The sequence below is a fragment of the Lytechinus pictus genome, chromosome 12, assembly GCF_037042905.1.
Source record: "Lytechinus pictus isolate F3 Inbred chromosome 12, Lp3.0, whole genome shotgun sequence".
Lineage (NCBI taxonomy): Eukaryota > Metazoa > Echinodermata > Echinoidea > Temnopleuroida > Toxopneustidae > Lytechinus > Lytechinus pictus.
The window spans coordinates 5028654-5045575 of NC_087256.1; the positions used below are offsets into that span (position 1 = coordinate 5028654).

At 34.6% G+C, this 16922-nt stretch overlaps 1 protein-coding gene across 1 annotated transcript; it reads right to left on the reverse strand.

Annotated features, from left to right (window-relative positions):
* Positions 1-946: 946 nt before the first annotated feature.
* LOC129273410 (pancreatic lipase-related protein 2-like) lies at positions 947-15741 on the reverse strand. The gene is made up of 6 exons (XM_054910437.2): positions 14955-15741; positions 10707-10903; positions 10015-10107; positions 7907-8138; positions 5501-5652; positions 947-2339 (listed from the first exon to the last, which is right to left on the reverse strand). The coding sequence occupies exons 1-6, from the start codon at positions 15007-15009 to the stop codon at positions 2058-2060; spliced, it is 1011 nt and encodes a 336-aa protein (XP_054766412.2). The 5' UTR covers positions 15010-15741; the 3' UTR covers positions 947-2057.
* Positions 15742-16922: the final 1181 nt, after the last annotated feature.

The following is a 16922-nucleotide window of genomic DNA, read 5'->3' on the forward strand; positions in this document are numbered from 1 at the left end:
CAGTTTTTGGGTCGGAAATTCAAAATTGTCCAATAAAACTTCCCACTCGCATAAAATGTCGAAATAGATACCCATCCTATTGTTGATTACCAAAAGTGATTATGAAATAAGATAATTCAACACAAGGGCAGAAATCTCAACCCAAATGCAGGGGGAGGGGAACCAATATTTAAAACATTTTGTGAAATCAGTCGTCATGAATATTCATTAGTTGGGCTGATGATGTCACAATTCCACTTACCGTTTTCTTACTTTATTACATATTAAAATCATATTTTTTTTTCATTATTTCATACTTGTGTGAATAATATGTTTTCCTTATAATGAAATAAGTTGGAGCAATGAATATCTAATGCACTAAATCAGTTCTCAATCCAATTTTTCTAGTTCTTGGAGGAAAAAAATTGAATAAACCTAATTTCATATAATAAAATACAAAAGAACAAGTGGGGATGTCACATCATCAGCCCACCTAATGAATATTCATGACGAATGTCATCACAAAATATTGCTAAACTTTAAAATTCAATAACTTTGTTATTTGTTATCCGATTTTGATGAAATTTTCGGCATGTACGGTTGCTCAGTGAATTCTACTCTATTTATTAAGTTATATATACTTTCAGCCCGGACCATCCCTTTAACAGATCCCTTTTCAAGTCAGTATAGGATCTATATTAAAATTTTTAGCTCGCACTTCGCACTCGATTTTGGAAAACGGTGTAAAACAAATCATGTCCGCCTTTGCCCCTCTCCCTAAATGTAATCCCCTATTTGCCCCCCTAGTTTTAAAATCCTGGTGCTACCACTACTGACACCCAATACATGCTCTGACTCCCCTCTCTCTCTTTCTCTTTCTCCCTACCTCCCTCACCCCTTTTTGTCCAAATATATAACAATTACATAAAACATATCACTTATACACGGTTTAAACCATGATCATAATGACGGTTTCAGCAAACAATATGAAATCAACGATTTATGTACGAAATATTATCAAAGACAGCACAGCCGTAGATGAACCAATGTTATTTTATTTATCGAATTTCTCACAAAAATATTTTATACACAGTCAAAACGGCAAAAACATTTCTACCGATAATTACTTTATCATTATCATTAAGACATTAAAAAACAATGAAAGGATGGAAAGGGGTAAATTCGTCCTTTAAAAGTGCCGAGAAGTGATGGCATATTTTATTAAAACGGAAATAACTGTCTTTTCTCCGTCCTTTTCTACTCATTTCACCTTTTGTTTAGTACAACATCATCATTATCATGATTATCATGATCATCATCCTCACTATTAACATCATTATCACCATTATTGTTGATATCATAACTTCTGAAATTTTAGTCATCGTAGAACACTCTGCACTTAATTTCAGGTTATCATTGACATTCAACTGTTCAAAACATTTATAAATGTTTTTTGTTTCCTGGACATTCATCGTTCTTTCTGCATGGTGCAGTATTTATAAACCACAAACTGCATTTTAAGTATTAAGAGCAGATTTGTTTTTCTGGATTGACCAGCATAGAGCAGGGGAAAAGGGGGCACTTTTTAAAACAATTTCTGACCAGAAAAAAAAAGGATCATAACTTTTTTTTACCTCTGTGGAGAGAAGGGGGAAATGTCTAATTTGGATGATTTCTTAAATACAACCATTTTAGAAATAACATATAAAATAGAGATTGCTTCTGAAAGCTTTTGTTGACCCAGGGGAATCACTTCCTTTTAAAAAATGTCTTATAATATTCCCAGTGTTATTTTATTCAATGTAAAAAGATTATATACATCTAGTCATTATGAATAAGATTACCACTGATTTTAAACGCCTGTAAAGAAATGCATGCTAAGTTTATATCACAATTACTGACACATTTGCCCTTATCCCTTTAAAATACCCCCTTCCCATAATAAATTCTTTAAAAAAATGATGGAAAAGGGTTTGAACCTTTCCAGATTTTAAGTTTTAACAATCACATGACTTTTCAATAACGTAATCATGGCCACCTAATTTCTAATGCACTTTCAATAATTTCACCCCGGCTTATTAATAGCAGAAGGGAGATCTGCTTCTAGTGTCGAGGTCGAATGCCCCTTGTCCCTTACTCTTGGATGCGCCATAGCCCATCACAGGACAAGTGCCACAGTTGGAGCAACTGGATTGATTCTCCCAGCTTGTGCACTTCTTGCTGCATGAGAAGCAGTTCGATCCGATACTCTCAGTGAAGAGATAGACAGCCCTCATGTGATCACAAGCCTGGATCACATTGGTTGCCTCGCAGCCCGGTTGGACTTCTCCTCCGTTCGGATAAAAATCCTGGTGACCTAGCTGTAAATAGTTTTTAAAAAAAATATCATATTAAGCGATTTCATTAAGATTTCTCTTTTTTTATTAGACTTTCCTACTGGAAAGATCTCAGTTTCCCACAGTGTGTTCTCTGTGTGGAACACAATGTGAAACCACCTTCACACTCTGACCCACCTATTCGACCACGTGAACACGCTGCTGTGAACAGTCACACTGTCCACAGTGTGAAAATACCTGTAAACTGTCGACTTTGAGCCTGTTAATAGTGTGAATAATGTTTTCACATACTGTGTGTACACACTGTGTGATACTGTGTTCCTTCTACTTGTATTGACAATATCTTTAAAAATGTTTTGGATAAGCCGATGCTACCTGGTATTTTGTATTCAGATCTATATGACCATTTCCCATCTTTCAATTAACGAACGCTTTTTCACCAAGTTACCACACCCATGTGAATAACAAAACTCACGTTAAACACCAAATAGACTTTAAGTCATTGTGTGAAGATCTAGCAGTTAACGATTGGTCCTCTGTGACAAACTTATCCAATGTCAACGTAGCTTACGATACTTTTATTAAGGGTTTAAAAGAGACTATTTCCAAGCATTCAATGATATCATCCGGTAGAGAAAGAAGTAGAGCACCCCAAAACCCCTGGATTACAAGAGGCATTCTTAAATCCATTAATAGGAAGGAACACTTATATAAGCGATATTTAAAACTGAAAACCCATAACATGAAGAAAAAATACTCATCCTATAAAAACAAACTTATTCATATTGTACGTGTCTCTAAACAAAACTATTTTGCTGCAAAACTCAAATCGAATTGTTGTGACTTAAAGAAAACTTGGAATATTCTGAACAGCCTGCTCGGTAAAGAAAGATCGTTAAAATTGCCTTCATTCATTCGTAAAGATGGCGTGAAACTTACTGAACAGAAATTAATTGCAAGTGCTTTTAACTCTTTTTTTTTGTTAATGCTGGTTGTTTTGATGATCCGAGGCCCATTGGATGTTTTCGTGATTATTTAAAAAAAAGTGTAACCCATTCTTTTTTTCTTTCGCCTACAGACAGAAACGAAATTTTGAAGTTATATTGCTCTTAAAGAATAAACATTCATGTGGGGTTGATGATATGTCACCATATCTTGTAAAGAAAATAATTAATTATATTGTTGAACCTTTAACCCACGTGTTTAATTTATCTTTTCAATCTGGATTATTTCCGAATTCAATGAGCGTTTCAAAAGTTATACCCCTATTCAAAAAGGGTGACAAAAACGATTTGTCAACTATCGTCCAATTTCATTGCTGTCGACCTTTTCCAAGATTCTAGAAAAATTAATGTACAATCGATTATTTACTTTCCTCAATAAACATTCAATTATTTTTTCTGAGCAATTTGGATTTCGAAAATGTTATTTTACAGAGTCAGCTTTACTTTTTGCTTCTGAACTTCTGTATAGATTTTACGAAAAAAAAAGAGATAGCTTTGGGGGTCTACGTAGACCTTAGCAATGCATTCGATTGTCTGGATCACCAAATCTTATTACAAAAACTAAATTTTTATGGAATCAGAGGTATTCCCTTGGAATGGTTTAAAAGTTATTTATCAAAAAGAACGCAATTTGTAAAATATAATGAAACTCATTCTGAACTGCTTTTTATACGACAAGGTGTGCCTCAAGGTAGTATCCTGGGCCCGTTATTAATTTTGTTGTTTATAAATGACATTATTGAATCTTCAAAGAAATTACATTATATATTATATGCTGACGACACGAACATATTTTATTCAGGTAAAAATTTGAAAGACTTGATTTCTAAAGCAAATTTTGCTAATTGGTTTTCTGCAAATAAATTGAAATTAATGAAACAAAAACCAAATATATGATTTTTAATTTTGGCAGAACAAATGATACTGTTATTGAAAATATAACTTTGAAATTGGACGGTGAATGTATCGACCAAGTTCAATTTGGAAATTTTTTAGGTATAACTATTGACAACAATCTTTCATGGGAAAAACATATTGAAATAATTTCCAAGAATGTTCGATGTAATGTTGGCGTTATGTGTAAACTAAGACGTTTTTTTACCATCTTCTGCCATGCTTTCTTTATATTATACACTTGTATATCCGTACTTAATGTATTGTAATCTTGTATGGGCAAGAACATTTGATAAATTTTTAAAACCCCTTTTCATACTTCAAAAACGGGCTGTTCGTTTATGCTGCAACGCCACCTTCTGGGCACACACATCTCCATTGTTTAAATCTTTGAAATTACTTAAATTTGCAGATATTCTTTCCTAAGGTACATCTTTATTTATGTATAAATTGAAATATTTTATGTTACCAGATACTTTTTATGACAGTTTTCATTTGAACTCCGATTTTTACTCAATTAATACAAGAAAAAAGGGTGACTTTCGTCTTCCAAAATTTACAAACTCTTTTTTACAAAATAGATCAATTAGATTTCAGGGATCAAAAAATGGAATTCTCTAAACAGTGATTTAAAGGGTACATCGAATTACATTTCATTCAAAAATAAATCAAAGAGCACAATACTTGTCACTTATTGATATATTCAAATTTTGCTGAATGATTCTGATTATTTCTTTAATGTTAATTAATTTTTAAGTTTTCGTATGACTTTATTGTTATATTTCTATCGTTATTCATTTTATATATATTTTTGTATCTATACTCTCATTGTATATTTCATTATTTTGTATGTCGAGGGTTACTTGTTTACAAGTTTTTAACTTTTTTAGCAATCCTGGTATTTTATGTACTACGTTGTTTATATATTGTTTATATATATACTTTTTATAATACTTTCCTAGAATACTTTGCAGATGTCATGATTGCTTTGTTATTTTATGTCATTCTATATCATCCACCTATAAATTTGTAAGTTAAATCATTTTGAGAGGGAAAGCTCCAATTGGATCAACACAGTTGACTATAAACTTTTATCCATTTCTATTTTGGTCACCATGAAGAATTCAGAATTTTACCAAAGAGGAGCCCACTTTTTAGCAAACAAGTTGACAGACAAAAATTAAAGAATAAACAAAAATAGACATTAGGACAAAGGCCGCTCGCCCCGGTATAGGAAATGATATTATGTCGTAAAAGTAGCCGAAGTTTCGACATTTTTTGAAGTACCTGATCAAGAAGTCCACAGCCATGTATAGGATATTCAATCTGAGGATTTAACGTTCCATCGGTGTGTATGATATCAACAAAGACTGCATCCGATTTATCGATAAGACACTCGTTTCCACATCTAGTGAATTCAGGTCCGGCTGGATCCAATCCTGGAGGAAAAAGAAAAAGTAATGGTGCGTTTTGATGTAACCATCAATAATACACAGAATGAATTAATCCATAATCTTATACAAAGGAAATAGAGTGTTTTTGAGAGGAAAATACTTGTTTTGTCACTTGGTAACATAATAAGTGAGACGAGTGTAAACAGCACAGGTCTGAAATCTGCATTGTGCTGACCAGGACCCTGTTGCACAAGTTTTATCATTATGGTAACTTTACCATCCAATGGTAACTTAACTGCATGGGATCTTGGATTTTGATTGGCTGTTGGTCAGCCCAACCAAGTTACTTACCATTGGATGGCCCAAAGTTACCATAAATTAACAGTAAGTTTTCTGCAACCGGCCCTGGAGAGCGTATCATGAAAGGACTTGTCGGACGTTTTATCCGACGGTTACCATAGTAACAATGCTTCACAGCCAAACTAAATCAAGGAAAGTTGTCAGATCTGACAACTTGTCACATGAAAATGTTTATGAAACCCAGACTCCCCGATGTGAGTAGTTGTGGACTTGAGGTGGCGCTATTTAGGCTGCTATTTTTCTGCTTTAAGACATTTCCACTTACACTGCATGCTATTCTATCTGTGTTATTTCAGATGAATGATGACAGGCATCTCCTCCCCCCTCCCCGGGGGAGGTGGCGTGTCCATCTCGAATTTTGTGTGGCAGGCTATGGGGGGGGGGGGTCGTCTGGACCCACCAGAGCGACCAACGATCTCAATAACAGAATTATAACTACCAAAACATCACTACTTATTCATTTCGACTTAATTATTATTTTGCTTGTTTGTTTGTATGAGTTAGTTAGGTAATTCTTTCCTTTTTTCTGCTTTGATTTTTATTAAATACTACGTTACTTAATTTGGGTCGGCCATAGATAAGGTTAATTTCTTCTTGGCTGCTATGTACGCTTTCTGTATAATAATGTATTTATGTGTTTGATTTATGCAGTGCTTGTGCTATTTACATTGTTGTTTTTATACTGAGAAAAATTAATTGAATTGAATTAAATCCTTTAGAATGAGACCCAATTGGAATGATGGGTCATTATTATAAGCTGACCAATGTGTTTGAGGTATATCGCATAACACTGGTCAGAAAATAATTACAGTCGATTTTCGACTGAATTTATTAATGCAGCGCTAACGACATTCGTATTAACGGGCAAGTCTACCCCCCCCCCAAAAAAAAGGGGGGGGAATGATTTGAATAGAAAGAGAAGAATATAACAACTAAAATTTCATAAAAATCGTATGTAAGAGAAAAAAATTATTACCGAGGTTTTTTTTTTTTTTTTTACCTGACTGCTAAGAAAGCACGAATGCCTGTGAGCAAGCAACCAGGGGACCAACAGCTTAAGGTCCTCTCCGAGGGACCTGGTAACGAGGATAAATGCCTTACCAAAAGGCACTAGCGCACCACTTGGGAATCGAACCCGGGTCACCGGAATCCGAAACCCCCGCCCTACCGACTGAGCTATCGCGCCTCCTTTAAAGCTTCGTGTTTTTTATACAAAATACGATTATACACAACACAGTGATATGCAAATGAGAGAGTCGACATTATCTCACACTTTCTGTTTCTTTTCTTTCTTAGCATGGAAATGTATAAAATATTTTATTTTTGCAGATATGACAATAAAGCAGCATCTTCAATCAATTACGTATAAGGTCGTAACCATGGTTATCCCACATATTCAATGAAAAATAAACCTTGTTTCATATTAGAATGAGAAAGATATTAAGATATTTCAAATTCTATATTATTTACAATAAAATACAAAACTGCATGTAAACTGAAATCATACAGCTATATTTAAGTAAAAGCTAGAAAGTTCTATCTTTCCTGCATCCATGGACGCCGGAAGCGAGGCAGTCGATCGCCCCCAAAGTGGGGGAAACACACCCCCACGACAAAAAGGGATAGATAAATAAAAAAGAACAAGAAGTATTGTCATTAATTTTGAGAGAGAAAACAAGTGTGACACTGCACCGATGAGACATGCAAGGGGGTTTATCAGAATTTAAAAGGGCACTATTCACTAGCAGATCCAGGGGGGGGGGGCAAAGCCGGCCCGTAATCCCCCCCTTTGGAAAATCCTGGATCCGCCCCTGGCACTATTTTTACGGGATTCAAAGAAACACTTCGAAAGATCTAGTTAATCAATTTTTTTACAAACCTTCACTAGTATCACTAAAAATCATTTACAAGACCTAATCACTTGATCCATCAGACTCACCGGTCAGTCGTCCAACTTGTCCACTCAAGGCCTCACCAGCATACCCCGCGGTATGTGCCCCCAAACTATGGCCGATGATATGCATGCTCCCATACGAGGCACCGGAAACAGCCTTCAATCTATCGATGAGTTTGCCAATATCGCGACCAACAACCCGGGTATTAGCTCTGCTCTGTGCGTAATTGATTCGCCCTGCCCCTTCTTGCCAGTCCACCATTATAACATTCATATTCTAGAACAAGGGCGGGGGAGAAGAAGCAAATAAAAAATAGGTCATTGTAATATATAGGCCCATGTATAACTTTTATCAGTACAGAATTACAAATGAAAAAAAAAGAGACATAACTTCATTTCGTTTGTTTGTTACCATGCATTACCACTGATGACTAATCAGATCAAAATAAAATAACCAAAATCTGACAATTGAAAAAAAAATCACAATGGTATGATTCTTTCAAAAAAATTCGATACTAATTCAACAATGTATATATCTGTCAACTGTTTCATGTAGAGATATGTATTTGGTGTTGTTGTATGCATGATTTTAAATAACAAAAACATGTATCATCCAGTATGGTAGACTGATAATTGGCACACGAAATATTGATTATTATAACAACTGTTCTTAAGTTTAATCTTATCATCACTATTAGTATTATTAGTATTATCATTATCATTCGTCTCCCCTCGTCATTTATATCCCAACCATCACTAGTAACCTTTAAATCAGCGCCCTAAAAGTAAAACCTGAGCCTTAACGCACACGACACACCTCCAGTTTAAACACCTTTATGGAGTCTTTTGGAGGAATCCTACCAAGTAATCCTACCAAGTACCAGAATCATCATCATCATTATTATTCCTCTAAACAGGATCAAGTCCGTATTTTTTCTTGAACAACTTTGCTCTAACAAAAAGCACCAAGTAATTTCAAGTGCAACTAGGAACTTTGCACTACTAATGTCCGAGAGTCTTTCTTATCAATCTGGTTGTACCCAAGATAGCTGCCTTCTGAATGTCCTACATCCGAAGGTGAGGAGAGATCTTGGTTATGCAGGCTTCCATTCCCTTCTTCACCATGTTCACCATTCCTGAGTGACCAATGATGACTGGTGTGACCTCTGCCTTCACGTTCCACATCCTCACGATCTCAATCCTTAGGTCTTGATACTTGAGCCGTTTGTCTCTTTCCTTTACAGCAATGTTGATATCATGGGGAACAGAGACCTCAATGATATTTACTACTTTGTTGTCTCTGACGATGATGTCCGGCTTGTTGCAGTTGCTGGTTCTATCCGTTAGTATGCCACAGTTCCGATATATGGTGCTGTTATTGATCGTGGTGATCGTTTGTGGCTGATGTTCCCAAGCGTGATCACAAGTCATTTTACCGCGATCCTTCAGTAGTTATTATTATTATTATTATTATCATCATCATCATCATCATTATTATTATTATTATTATTATTTCCATTGTCCACAACTTGATGTTATTATGTTGGTATATTAAACAGCAACCGGACTTCTTCCAGAAATCTAGGGTTATTGTTCTATATTCTATCAAATGGGTCCTCTTCTCATTATTATTATTATTATTATTATTATTATTATCATTATTATTATTATTATTATTATTATTATTATTATTATTACTATTACTATTATTATTATTATCATTATTATTTTTATTATCAGTATTATCATACATGTAATTGAAAAAAATAGTATCACCTTATAGAAAATATAAGCATATAAAGAGGTAGGGAATCATTAAGATTTTTCTATGGGGCGTGGATTACAAACTTTACTCGTTTTGGGGTCAGATAAACCTGTATGTATACATTTTAAAAACTATTTGCATCATCTTATTATGTGTTTGGTTAGAATTTGGATCTTTCTTGCTTTGCTCGCTTGCTATACCTTTACCCCAAATCCGTGACTTAGTCTGCTGCCACAGACCCTGACCAACAAATAGGTCTTACTACCTCAGATACAACTTGTCAGCGAGAGGGGGGGGGGGGGGCTCTGTACCCAAGTCATTGTAGGCTGAACATTCAGACCTCTTAATTCGGGTGAAGGGTTTGCTCAGCCGACTCTCCTTGACCTACCTCATCTACGAGTGCCTTCTTCATATCTTGAGCCCAACCTGATGTGTATACGTCTGTGTAGCCGTGAATTATGAATTTTGTGCCTCGATTACCCTTGAAGATGGACAAAAAAGAGTATTATTAATTTTGGCCAACCACCCACGTTTTGGACTGGACGGGACTTGACAAAACTTAAAATACAACAAGAAGAAGAAAGAGAAGAACGAAAGAAGGAGAAGGAAGAGAAGGATTTTTATGTACATGTATATTGTATACATTAATCAAATAGATATAATGATAACATTGATAATAATCATATATAAATATGAAAGTGATGATGAAAATAATTTTCAAAAGCTGAACAGTTTTGTTCTTAAAGCAATTTTCTTTTTTTTTTAATGAAAGGAGTAACTCAGTAAAAAGAGCGACTTCTATAGCACAAAAATGATGATGATGAAAAATGGGAGACATTTGAAACACACAAAATGATCCTTTATGACTTGTGCAGAATTTTGTGTGATTATTTCAGTTGGCAAACGGGGACTGAGTTGCCCCAAAAAAATCATCTCGAACGACAAGCCATGTTAAAAATGGTAAAGGTTGATAATGCGAATTTACAAGGGTACAAAAAAGGTATTCACTTTTTTTAATATTACCCCCAAAGACTTAAAGAAATTATTTTAATAAAGTATTAAGAAATGATAAAAAATTACCTCGAATTTTGAATTTCGGATGGTGCTGTCATCATACCGGTCGAGTAGCTCTTTAGAGTAACCGCTATTTTTCTCTGGAGTATAGAGCCAATACTTTATCACGATTGCTTCGGGACTCTCTGGACAAGCATGGTGGCAACCACTGCCGTAGCTGAAATAGCCCAGATCGCCATATTTGACACTAGCAGCTTCACACCCTAGAAACAAACAATAAATTGTCATTTAAAGCAAATACGAACCAGGGACCTTAATAGCGCCACCTCAGGTTCTAAACCACTTAAATCTGCATGGCCAGGTTCCTATTCCGTATTGCAACATTCTGAGTAGTGTTGTTTTGTAATATAGGCCCACTTGAATGACAACATACTGATTCACTATTTAAATCATTAATATCGAAATTTGTTACCTAGTAGCAAGATGTAATTTTTCCTCTCAAGAAAATTTCAGCTTCTTCTTACAAATGAAATTTAAGGCTATTTTATTTTCTGTATTATTGGTAGTAATCTCAACGGGTATTTAGTTATTTAGAACGCACAGTCAATTAGAGACCCTATACAATGTTGGTCAGTTTGGTCATGTTATCAAAAAAATATTCCATGTCTTGTAAAATAATCTAGAAATGATATTGTCGAAAAATCATGACCACGTGCATTTCAAAGAGATATATCTTTGTATTACTTTATTTCATAGAAGTTTATTTACCTATTCATTTGTTGCAATGCTAATGAGCTAATGTTTTTATTCAAATCAATTCAATTTAAAGTCGTATTAATTCAATTCCAAAAACAGAAAATTAATACAAACTTATTGCACCATGCGTCTACATTCAAGAGCATAGCTTAGAATTAATAGTATAATCATAATTATATACCACTGTCAACTTTGTGATTGTCACATGAATTGATATCACCATTTATTTCCAATCATTGTTCACAATGTGCAGGGGCCGCGGAACAGTTTTCAAAGGGGGGGGGGGCTGAGCCAAAAGTGGGGGCTGACCATGCAAAATCACAATCATATGGTCATTTTTATGTATTGGTACACCAAATACAACAAATAAGCACGAAAAGGAATGATAATAATGATAATGACTAAACAGGGCAACCTAGAAATCGTCATCCCACACTGTTTCGAAATCTAGCAACGTTATCAAATCTAAGAACCAGACTTGTGGAAACAGTTTAAAGATGATTTTTGATGTCATTGGATAATGCTTTCCTGTTTGGACCCATACAACGAAGATCATATATTGAGAATAATGTCCTGTGTCTTGGTAAATGAAGAAGATGAGCTTGTATTGTGTTTATTCAGCCGCCCTTCCGTTCAGCTTTGTGGTCACACGGGCCTAATTACAACTGGCAGGCAAAAAATATTCATTCGACCCAACCCGTTCTCGATTTTTAAATTTGATTTTGCTGACTGACAAAAATGAATGAATATGACTGACAATCTAACACTGATTCTATAGGGAGGGTACCCACTGAACTTCCTTTTTCCAAATTTGAAAGATATGAATTTTTTTACTGGCGGAAAAATTAGGGCCATTTTACTCTCTCAAGTGTGCGTGTGTGTGTATTTGAGTTTTGTCAGACGTGTGTCAATCAGATATGATTATTTAACGTCACCATCCGAAAGACGTGACCAGGGCTCGAACCTCGAACCTCTGCATCAATGTGTAACTTCCCCACAGCTTGGATTACAGGCGCACGCCACAACGCCCAGTGATGAATTTGATTGTAGTCTTCATAAATGCCGATTTATTTTTAAAATGAGCTTGTCGAGGTACCTTTTCTGGTCAGATATGGAATGTCAGACATATATCCTGTCCACTGGTATATAGTAAACATTCAACCCTCGAATTTCCTCCTTATTTTTTATGAATTTTTTTAAAGTACCACTTTAACACAAGAGCCTATGGGAAATGAATTAGGCCTGTGATACCTTGTTAGGCGTAAAAATCCCAGTCTTTCCCGGGTTAAATCACGAAATGTACACTTCTATCAGAGCGATTATTCGTTCTTCTGGTTTCAAAAAGCGAACAAATTCTGTGAGTGAAGTGAACGATTCTTTTAATGGATGCAAGCGAGGTGATTAAATATAAATTGTATTTGACATGTTTGATAACAATATTTTGTTGACAAAATTACATTTCTTGATGAGGCTTTTTATCTACGCTTTTCCGTTCGCTCGCACTCGATTGGATACTCTCGCTCGGAGTTTTCGATTCAACGACGCACATCGGATTCAAGAATACATTAAATGTATTGAAAATGCCCGTCAAATGACAATGAATAGCTGGGAAGTCTTTGTCGAAAATTGTTAAACTCGAACAAAAGTTTCGTATAAAGTTTCGGAGCTGACGGAATCATTTGCAAATATAATTTATGTCGTTTGTCCAGCGTCCAGGACGAAACAGCTATTTTGATTCACAAATTTTCGAAAAAAATACATCGTGATTTGAAAGGCATTTGACCATACATTTTCTATGTTCTTGAATGCGTCATGTGACGTAGAAGCTGAAAGTACCTGTAGGGGAAAGGAACGAACACAGTGAGACCAGTGTTTGTGTTTGGCTACTTTGAAGCAACCGTGTGATTGTATGATGTGGTAATTTCTTCGTCAGCCGTGGCATACAATTTTTGAGGGGGGCTAGATATGGCGTATCGGGCAAAATTCATAAAAAGTCGCAAGGGAGCGAAGCGAGCGAGCAAAAATATTGACATTTTTATTACAAAAATGTTATGATATATTTGACTTAATATTCTTTCTTCTATTAAAAAAAAAATATTAACAAAAGAAGTTATTTGTTTGTTTGATATAACGTATTAAATGTGGGAAATGAGTTAGAACGATTCAAATGAGATATCACTTCTTTTCATATTAGTTTACTTCACAAGTGGAAAAGGGGTTGTTATCTGCAATGCAGCTTAATTGTCGCAATGAAAATCGAAAATATTTTGTCTTTAAATTATGGTCATTATCAAAATGTCCTATATAGAGATGTCTTTTCACTACCGGTATTCCCCTCCGTTTAAGCGCTTTAGTTTTCATGATTTTCAGCATTTAAGAATCTATTTAATTTTCAGCAAACTACAGCAATTCACACAATCATTTTGATGATTATGACATGTAAAGACGTCCCCCCCCCCTAAAAAAAGAAATAAATATGAGCAAATAATTATTTGAAGATAAACCTGTTCTGTATATTTAAATACATAGGCCTATTTCATTGTGTACAGCTAAATAAATAGGTTTAATATTCGGTTCAACCTGGAAATCATATGAATAAAAACATATGAATGGATTCGGTTTGAATGATTAAATTAATTATTTTCATTTTAGAGCAAACAGGTTAATAAAGTAGGTACAAAGCAGAATATAAATGACAGAAATGAAACAAGGGAACTCACTGAATAGCATCGCTTGATTTGTGAGTACCTGCAATACATGACTGATTAAAATATGTGAAATTCAAATTGTAATTATAAAGCTTCAATATAAAAAAATATTATCGAATTCTAATGTGGTCAAGCTTTTAAGCTTTTAGGACTATACACATACAAAACAATAATACAATCATGACAATATTTCATACCCCTTTATTGTACACAAAATAATAAACATACTTAAGATTTCAGAAAGTGCATTTAGAAATCAATTAGACAAGGCAGGACGAAAAATTATAAAACAAAAACATTAAACAAAATCAAATACAGTGTACAAAATAGGATAAGACATGACAAGGCAGGACAGAAACAAGAGATAAAAAAGCATCATAAATCAAGGAGACAAGAACAAGCAACAACAACAAAGAAAAACTGCGCATAAGGAAAAAAGATAAGGATGAGAGAAGAGGGAAAGTGTATTCCGTTTCCAATGCATTAACAACGGTAAATTGCGTGAAATCGAAGGCTGCAATCGGAAAAATATACTCTACTATCGTTGAAATTTATCATGTTATACTTATTCAGTCCCTCAATATTTGTATCTTGTTTTGAATAGAACCATACCATATCGTTAAGCTCTCGTAATTTTCTCAATGTCTCATCTTTCTCTATATAGAATTGTGTGATTTGTATTTGATTTTTCAAAATTATAAACTGATTATAAAAAATAATCAACTGCAATGAAAAGAAATAAGACATTTCTTAAGTTATATCTACATTCATGAATAAAATAACCTTGATATCAACAACAAACTTATAAATATAATGAAACCTCCATCTATACCTTATATACGCGACTTACCTCTTGCTATGACAAAAGCCAAGAAAACGACAGCGACTGAAGAAATGCTCTCCATATTTCTATAGCAGCTGAATCAAATCACAACCGAGCTGGTCTTTGTCGCAGTAATATGATTTTAATCGAACCAAATCACTCGTATTTATACAATTAAAAACGTATCATATCGTTTGGGCAATCGAGTAATATCAGCACTTCACATTGACTGCCTGATAGCTTGTTGGAATATGGGTGATTAATTGACGATTATAAGCACGTAAAGCACTTGATAATTACAAGGATCTGTTTAAAGCTCCGTGATAATGAGATGGATTTGATTATAATATGTTATTTTCGAACACACGCTACACTATACATAAACATATATTGTAGACAATCTCTTTTCTTGCATGAAAGACTTAAGATTCAAGATACATTTTTCCATTAAAAGTGATTGACCCTTGTACATTTTTTCACCTGTGATAATTGACAATAATTTTCATTAAAAATTTACGATCATATCACATAATTACTGGGAATGCTTAAACCTGTGACAATGGCTTTAAATACTTCAAGTTTGCTATCGTGCGTATTCCAAAAGTAGCAGGAGAGGAAGTTTCCCCGACTTTTTTAAAATTATGTTTTATAGGTCTGTAATGATGCTTAGAAAATAGAAATGTTCAGAAAATGCAATATCAGAGATAACGTGCAATTGAAGAATGAAAAGGAGAAAAAAGAAACGGGAGAAGAAGAAGAGTGCTAAGGTAAAAAAAGAGAGGAGGTGGAGGAGAGGGAGGAATAATATTCCATCAAGAGTAAATAATCTAGGCAAACTGAATATATGAGGGCGCTGCGTAAATATTTCTCATATCCAAGTCTTGCTCCCAGACTTGCTTTCTTCAAAAAACTTTTTTTGATTCCCTGCATGAAAACATGCTTTTAAGGAATAGCCTGAAATTATCACAATCATATTTATATTATAATCATTATCACCTTTATTATTTATCATTATTATTATATTTATTTGATTTTTCATACAATGTAAATGTAAATTCCCTTCTCGTCCTCCTCCTCCTTCTCTTCTTCTCCAAGTTCTCCTCCTCCTCCTCCTTCTTCTTCTTCTTCTTCTTATAAATTATTAATTATTATTATTATTATTATCATCATTATTATTATTTCTTCTTCTTCATCATCTTCGTCTTTTTTCTTCGTTCCCTCCCATGCCCGTACGCAAAGAGTTTTGGGGGAGATCGGCAGTTGCCCCCAGACATTTTGTAAAAACCTACTTTTCTACAAAAAATTGTCACAAAATTCACCATAGGTGTAAACGTAATCCTTCAATTTCAATTGAGAAAATGCAAAAGCGATCCCATGACTAGCTCGATCGCTTCGCTCCCTCAGTTGGAGTGCAGTGTAATGATCAAGTTATACCAACGGCCGACTCCAAACCAAGTGATGGTATACTATGTCATTAGAGATAACGTAAAAGTTTTTGTTGGTTTGCAGTTTATTTCGTCTGTGTGACCGAGTATAACCTCAACTTCACCTTGCTCATTATCATGAGGCTTCAGACGTCATACTCTGTGGAGAGAAGCATATGGCCTTGACAATGATAGATGGGTTTACATATCGAAGTTAATCATAATAATTATATCTCATTTAAGTAGATATCACGTTTGTTATCCATGCAATACACTAATTAGATTGAAGCTTTGTTCAGGGATTGAAAAATACACATTTACACCTTATGACACCACACGTACCTGGTTTTGTTGAAAACATAACTTTCAAGACCAAGATCACAATTGCCTTGGAAACTCTTAACAGATAATACTTTACCTCCATGGTCCAATCATGCCTATGCCTGTATAAGCTTCTAATCCGAAATAAACACCATCAAAGATTCTTTACCATTTTACCGTTCTATTCTTATTCTCTGAATGCCACTCACCTCCTCCCCTATACCTCCTCTGTCTGTCTCTGTTCTCATAG